Source organism: Colobus angolensis, unplaced genomic scaffold (assembly GCF_000951035.1).
Source record: "Colobus angolensis palliatus isolate OR3802 unplaced genomic scaffold, Cang.pa_1.0 Scaffold227, whole genome shotgun sequence".
Classification (NCBI taxonomy): domain Eukaryota; kingdom Metazoa; phylum Chordata; class Mammalia; order Primates; family Cercopithecidae; genus Colobus; species Colobus angolensis.
In genome coordinates, this window is record NW_012115455.1 from 3,010,766 (window position 1) to 3,018,496 (window position 7,731).

The 7,731-nt window shown below is 36.8% G+C and overlaps 1 protein-coding gene across 2 annotated transcripts; it reads left to right on the forward strand.

Moving 5' to 3' along the window:
• The first annotated feature begins 269 nt into the window (after window positions 1-269).
• ITM2A (integral membrane protein 2A) lies at window positions 270-7,510 on the forward strand. 2 transcript variants are annotated; one of them, XM_011944131.1, is made up of 6 exons: window positions 270-761; window positions 4,320-4,451; window positions 4,732-4,929; window positions 5,183-5,293; window positions 6,397-6,547; window positions 6,698-7,510. In XM_011944131.1, exons 1-6 carry the CDS (start codon window positions 651-653, stop codon window positions 6,784-6,786), a joined length of 792 nt encoding a protein of 263 aa, XP_011799521.1. In that variant the 5' UTR covers window positions 270-650; the 3' UTR covers window positions 6,787-7,510. The 2 variants fall into 2 exon arrangements, with proteins under 2 accessions (XP_011799521.1, XP_011799522.1); XM_011944132.1 differs by lacking the exon at window positions 4,320-4,451 and having other exon boundaries at window positions 314-761.
• Window positions 7,511-7,731: the final 221 nt, after the last annotated feature.

Sequence of the window (7,731 nt, forward strand, 5' to 3'; positions counted from 1 at the left end):
TGTTGAAAGAATGAACCCGGTAACTATAAACAGGCTTCTAGGTGTTCTTTAAAAGAAAGATACTATTATCAAGGATAAAACCTTTGTAGAACGGCGCTTTTGGGGCCTGGGTGGGTCCAGAGCTAAGGAAGTTTGAGTTACTGCCAAGCTACAGTCCCAGGCCCTGCGGGGAGTCAGGTCCAAGTTTGAGAAAACAGTCAAGAGTCAGGGGCTATTGTGGCCTGGACAGAGGCAGACAGACAAGACACAGCAGGCTTCCTTCCTGTCTTGCTCTTATCTGAAGTTGCAGAGAGTGGGTGGGAGTCTGCCTGAGGTGCAGGTGAGGCACGTTTTGCCTGAGCCGGCCAAGGACTCCACTTCCCCTCCTCTTCCCCCCGTGGCAAATCCGCCCCACCTCGCAAACCCCCAACCCAGGCACTTGGGCCCCTTTTGGGCCCCCTCTCGCTCCTCCCTTTAGGCACTTCCCTGGGCCCGCCCACGGTCTCCCCCTAGTTTGGGACTGCGTCATAAGTATCCCAGACCTCGGCTTGCAGTAGTGTTAGCCTGAAGATTAAGTAAGTACTGTTCGGGCTAGCAGGATCTCCTCTTGTAATCTGCAGCCCAGGACGCTGATTCCAGCAGCGCCGTACCGCGCAGCCCGAGGATTCACTATGGTGAAAATCGCCTTCAACACCCCCACCGCGGTGCAAAAGGAGGAGGCGCGGCAAGACGTGGAGGCCCTCCTGAGCCGCACGGTCAGAACTCAGATATTGACCGGCAAGGTAGCTGTCCCAGGGCAGGGTGGGGAACGGGTGGGCGAAGGAAACAGGGCTGGTAGCAAAGGAGAAAATGAAGTTTCCCTGGGAGGGCCCCTCTTGCGCCTCTTACGCTGTCTCTGGGATTTACCCGGTCGCCTCGGTTCTGTCTCCTCGCGGCACCTTCTGCTTACCGCACCCTATGTCACTCTGCATTCCCGTGTGTCGTGCCATGTTCAGTCTATTCCAGCCCACGCCACCTATCCTGGAGGGATGTCAGAGAGAGTTTGAGGAAATGCCCTGGGACTGGTTGTCATTGTCTCTTGGGTAACGTGTAGGGACCTGGGGATCAAGGAGGAGCATGTCGCCCAGTCCCCACCTCCAGGGACATGCATAATCTCCCCAGGGACAGAGGGGACGCAAGGGGGTGAGCAAGACCGGGAGATTTAACATTTCTTTCTTTCCTTTTGGTGTGGATGAAGTTCTAAGACTAAATCTTTCTACGATCTCTGAGTGTTCGTGGAGGTGGGGTGAGGAGCAAAGGGCACTTTTAACTCCAAGCAGTATGGGTTGGGGCAAGTGGTCTGCTTGAGCGCGCTAGTATTTTCAGTTTCTCTCTGGTCACAGGTGGCTTTAAACATTAGATAAAGGAGCTGTCAAAATTGAGGTAGGTCTTAATGCCAATTTAGGGTGTTCACTGTGCCCTTTTACTGCAAGAGCCTAGTGTATTTTTAGAGTGGTATTTCCTAAAGAAAACACTCTTCTCTTGTAAAAACAAATTTGGGGATACTTTTCGATTATTTTTATTTTTAGTTTTCTTGTTGAACAACATCCCCTTCCCTCTATATAGAGATCTGAAGCAGGTCCAGTGTTGTAATTTAAGCTACTAGCTTTGACAGGAACTGGGGAAGCTCTTCCCCAAAATGTTGTCCATTATTTGTTTAGTCTCATTTCTATTTCTTTTAAACACCTACTATGTTTTCAGGGTTCGTATACTACTCCTCAGTATAATCTCAATTTTAAAGAGCAATAGTATTTTCTTCGTGTTCTATGAAATCTGGAAAGTGTTGGAGCTTGCAGATCTGTCCTAACTTGTGTTGTTCTCTATACAGTTTTCACTTTTGTGTTCAAAGTGGAGATATAAAAAGTCCTTTGAGTTAAATGAGAATCCATATAGTAAAAGTTGATTGTACACACAATTTGAAATGTTAATGTGCTTATCCAGCGTTTTATTATGGAAACTTTCAATATTAAATCCTGCAATAAAACTAGCTTTTGTGTATTATGCATTTTAGAGCTCAAAAGTAACACCCTCTTGCATTGTTGAGGTTTCGATTAAATGACAGAGGTCAAATATGCAAATATGTAATTGTTCTCCTGCTTAGTTTGTAAGTTAAGCATGGTCAGATTTTTTGGGAGGTCTAATTAGAGGCCAGTAGTTAAATATAGCCACACAGTAATCCTTTTTTTTTTTTTTTTCCTCACCGCCAAGCATTTCATGACTTGTAGATAGATTCAGTTAATATGCAAGCAATACTTCTGCCAGGACTGTGGTGCGATGAGGAATAAACAAAAGTGAGCCTTTGCACTTTGATTATACTTTGCTGTTAGGTTTTGGAGAAAACGTAACAGGATCCTTACCCGGCCACCACAGGACACTGATAATAATACTTGATATATTGTATTGTAATACATTGATCAGCTAGCTCACTAGAGGTTGAGCATGACAAATATCATGTCAGACATAGTGTACAATCACTTCAAAAGAGTTGCAAGAGAAATTAGCTATGGTAATTGATGGCTCACACCAACCTGAAATCCAATAGATGTAAATGAAAACAAAAAAAAATCCTTATTTCTAGCATGTAATATCTTATGAAATTGAAGTTCTAATATTTAGGCCTTGCTTAATAATCAACTTCATGAATTATTGACAGAATAAATGAAATTACAGGGCAAACTGTTCTTCTCATGTCTCAGTTGCAAGAAAAAATAAATGTATTTATCTCAGAATTTCAAACTAAGCTATTATGTGACTTATGAGCAAGTTACTTTACTTTATGAAACTCATTTTAATCATCTAAAATATAATTTTTAAGTCTCCAGTTCTAGATTATTGTACAGTAATTCCAAATCAAAATTTATAGTTCTATCTCTGTAGTACTAATCTTAGTTTAGGATTTTGTTTTTTAATAAAAATAATTAAAAGATCCTGAAAATTAGTGGGACACAGAAAAGCCTTCAAAGTTTATAGAGTACTAATTAATGGAGGGTTTGAACTTAAACAAATTTAGCTAACAAAATGGGAATCTCAAATTTCTTTGACCTTCAAAGAAAAACATTTTTGGAAAAATAAACCTTTATCAAATGATTGTCTGTCCTTTCATCTGCATTAACTTGAAATCTATGCATTTATTTTCACCAAATGAATTTAAGCTCTGATAAACATTAGAGTAGTTGTCCCGAAAAAGAGCTAATGACTAAAAGACTAAAACAATTCGATTTATATACACATTTGAATGATTTACCCATTAATGATCAGGGCCTAGATTTGCTTACTTCATTTATTCAATCCTTGAGTAACAATGTTGCTTAGGATATATTGTGACATACAAACATGGGATTGGAAAGATTGGAGTCTACTGCCCTAGGAAGGGCACAATCAGTTGCTTGTTTGCTTTGGAACTTTCTTCTTTCAATCCCAAAACAAATTATTGTTTTAGCAAAATATTACAGTCACTGCTACACAGACAGCTTTCGTGTCTAGCTATCACAAATGCTACACTTCAAAATCAAGTGTTCCACCCAGGACTTGGAAAATATTTCATTCATGCAATACACAGTGATAGAATATTGATCGATATTAAGAAACTTTTATTTCTCAATTAAATTAGGGACATTAAATTTATATCTCTCCCTTCAACATTTTAATTTCTAAAATATAGGGAAAATGACATATACCTTATAGAACTCCTACCTTTAAAACCTAGTATTCAGAAAACAGCTTTTTGAAAAATCAGTTAATAAATTAATCAAAGGATACTAATTTTCTTTTAAGTTGACAAACTGATTTGGAAAAAATAATGAAGAAATAGAACCATATCCCAGAAAGTTAGTGATTATATCAGTGTACTAGTTCAAAAAGTAATTACTTCTGTTTATTGAGTATAATTTCTAGAGATCAACTTTACCACATTGTGCCTATTATTAATACTATATTATGCATTTTAAAATGTGTTAAGAGTCAATATCGTGTTAAGTGTTCTTAGCAAAATAAAAAATAATATGACATTGCATAAATAAATGGTAATTTTAATTTGGTTCTTGATGCATGTATTTTGAAATAATTTCATATCTATATTTGGGTTTAGAAATGCCAAAATGCAAGGTTAATATAATCGGAGACATTTTTTAACATCTATTAGATTCAGAAATTGTCTTGAAATAAATTCAGACTGCAATTAAAATGAGTTAACATTTAAAAAATAATCTTGGGTTTCAAGGGAGGTAAATTGTACACAAAATCAACTATGTGTCTAAAAGTACAATCTGGTTTTGTTTTTGGTTTTGCTTTTTAATAAATAGGAGCTCCGAGTTGCCACCCAGGAAAAAGAGGGCTCCTCTGGGAGATGTATGCTTACTCTCTTAGGCCTTTCATTCATCTTGGCAGGACTTATTGTTGGTGGAGCCTGCATTTACAAGTACTTCATGCCCAAGGTAATAATAATTATAATTATTATACTTTGGATTACTACTTGCTAGACATTTAGTAGCAACTTAAATAATTCTGTAGTGGTGACTAGAGAAAAGAAGATTTAGGGAAAGTTTTCAAGTTGCCTTTCAGTTCATAAAATTGATTTGTCTTCATTGTGATAACTGTAGTCAACAAGCCTCGGCTTAACACATAGTACAGTGAATTGATATGAGTGTGAAAAACCATTCAAATATCATGATAGTGAGTATTAGAAGGTTGTAATTTTCCTTTTCTGTCTTTTAGAGCACCATTTACCGTGGAGAGATGTGCTTCTTTGATTCTGAGGATCCTGCAAATTCCCTTCGTGGAGGAGAGCCTAACTTCCTGCCTGTGACTGAGGAGGCTGACATTCGTGAGGATGACAACATTGCAATCATTGATGTGCCTGTCCCCAGTTTCTCTGATAGTGACCCTGCAGCAATTATTCATGACTTTGAAAAGGTGGGTTTCTCATTCTTATAAATATTCCAGGATTTTATTTTTCCTCTCTCTCTCTCTTTTTTACTTCATTGGCAGGTATTAAATTCATTAATGAATGCACATGTTTTTGAGGCAAAGCCTTTTCATTCTTTTGTTGTTGAATATACATTAGTTGATTTTGAAAGGATGTAGCTGCTTTATCTAATGGTAGTTGGAAAATTTGCAATGTTAATGCCTTCTATGTCTTACCTGACATTTTTCCCCTACCTAACAGGGAATGACTGCTTACCTGGACTTGTTGCTGGGGAACTGCTATCTGATGCCCCTCAATACCTCTATTGTTATGCCTCCAAAAAATCTGGTAGAGCTCTTTGGCAAACTGGCGGTATGTATTTTGGAAGTCAGATTTTTACATAAGCACTTCCAAGTAATTTTAATTCCTTGTTTTTTTACAAAATAATGAGTTTGGCCAAAACATTTCATTTTATTGAAATAATTTTCAAATAAAAAATGTTGTGAAACTAAAACTGCTCTAAAAAATAAAGATTATTTTTTACAGTCATTATCTGGTATAGGAAAGGATTTAAATAGCGTCCTTAAGAATTTGGGCAAATGACATGAGCAGACACTTTTTAAAAGAAGACATACATGCGGGCAACAAACATTTGAACAAAAATTCAGCATCACTGAACATTAGATAAATGCAAATCAAAACCACAATGAGATACCATCCCACACCAGTCAAAATGGCTATTATTAAAAAGTCAAAAAATAACAGATGCTGGCGAGGTTGTGGAGAGAAAGGAATACTTATATACCATTGGTGTCGGTGTAAATTAGTTCAGCCATTATGGAAGATGCTGTGGTGATTAATCACACCTAAAGACAGAAATACTATTAGACCCAGCAATTGCATTACTGGGTATGTGCCAGTAATCATTTTATTATAAAGACACATGCACAAGTATGTGCACGGCAGCAATATTTATAATAGCAAAGACATGGAATCAGCCTAAATGTCCGTCAATGATAGACTGGATAAAGAAAATATGATACATATACCCCATGAGATACTATGCAGCCAAAAAAAAAAATCACAGAATAAAACAAAACAAAACAAGATCATGTCCTTTGCAGAGACATGGATAGAGCTGGAGGCCATTATCCTTACAAACTAACACAGGAACAGAAAACCAAATACTATATGTTCTCACTTATGAGTGGGAGCCAAATGAAAAGAACACATGGTCACATAGAGGGTAACAACACACACTGTGGTCTTTCAGAGGCTGGAAGATGGGAGAAGGGACAGGATCAGGAAGAATAACCAGTGGGTAGTAGGCTTAATACCTGGGTGATTAAATAATCTGTACAACAAACCCCATGACACAAATTTACTTAAGTAACAAACCTGCACTTTTACTCCTGAACTTCTAAGTTAAAAAGGAAAAAGAATTTCTCATTTCAATCTTTGTTTTTGACTTTCAGAGTGGCAGATATCTGCCTCAAACTTATGTGGTTCGTGAAGACCTAGTTGCTGTGGAGGAAATTCGTGATGTTAGTAACCTTGGCATCTTTATTTACCAACTTTGCAACAACAGAAAGTCCTTCCGCCTTCGTCGCAGAGACCTCTTGCTGGGTAAGTAACTAATGTATTCCTTCCTTCACCCTGTGTTACACAGTAGAGGAAAGTGGAGGTGGAATACAGGAAAATGTGGGAACAAGTCTAGATATATTTTCCTTTCCACAAAAATTTCAAAAGCCACTTTTTTTGCACATTTCCTTACAGGTTTCAACAAACGTGCCATTGATAAATGCTGGAAGATTAGACACTTCCCCAACGAATTTATTGTTGAGACCAAGATCTGTCAAGAGTAAGAGGCAACAGATGGAGTATCCTTGGTAATAAGAAGTCAGAGATTTACAGTATGACTTTAACATTAAAGTTTGTGGGATACTCAAGATATTTACTCATGCATTTACTCTATTGCTTATGCTTTTAGTGAAAGGAAAAAAAAAAAAAAAAAAAAACTACTAACCACTGCAAGCTCTTGTCAAATTTGAGTTTAATTGGCATTGCTTGCTGTTTGAAACTGAAATTATATGATTTTCATTTTTTCTTTGAATTTATAGGGTTTAGATTTCTGAAAGCAGCATGAATATGTCACCTAACATCCTGACAATAAATTCCATCCGTTGTTTTTTTGTTGTTGTTTGTTTGTTTGTTTCTTTTCCTTTAAGTAAGCTCTTTATTCATCTTATGGTGGAGCAATTTTAAAATTTGCAATATTTAAAATAGTTTTTGAACTTTTTGTGTAAAATATAACAGATCTCTTAACATTGTTGGTTTGTTTTGTTTTTCATTTTGTACAACTTTCTTGAATTTAGAAATTACATTTTTACAGTTCTGTTAGGTGCTCTGTAATTAACCTGACTTATATGTGAAAAATTTTCATGAGACAGTCATTTTTAACTAATGCAGTGATTCTTTCTCACTAATATCTGTATTGTGGAATACACAAAATTGTGTAGGTGCTGAATGCTGTAAGGAGTTTAGGTTGTATGAATTCTACAACCCTATAATAAATTTTACTCTATACAATCACTCTTTCTTTTATTTCATCACTTGAGATATATTCAATGTGAATAATTAGTATTACTTATTTAGCTTTTGTGTACCTGTAACAGATCTAAAATTATGAGCCCAACTTTGCCCCCATTCCCACCTACATATATTTATATTTTATAGTTCCATATTTTACTCCTTTTTTGACAGTATATTAATTACTCTTTTATAAATATTCCATAATTGCCTTATCAGGT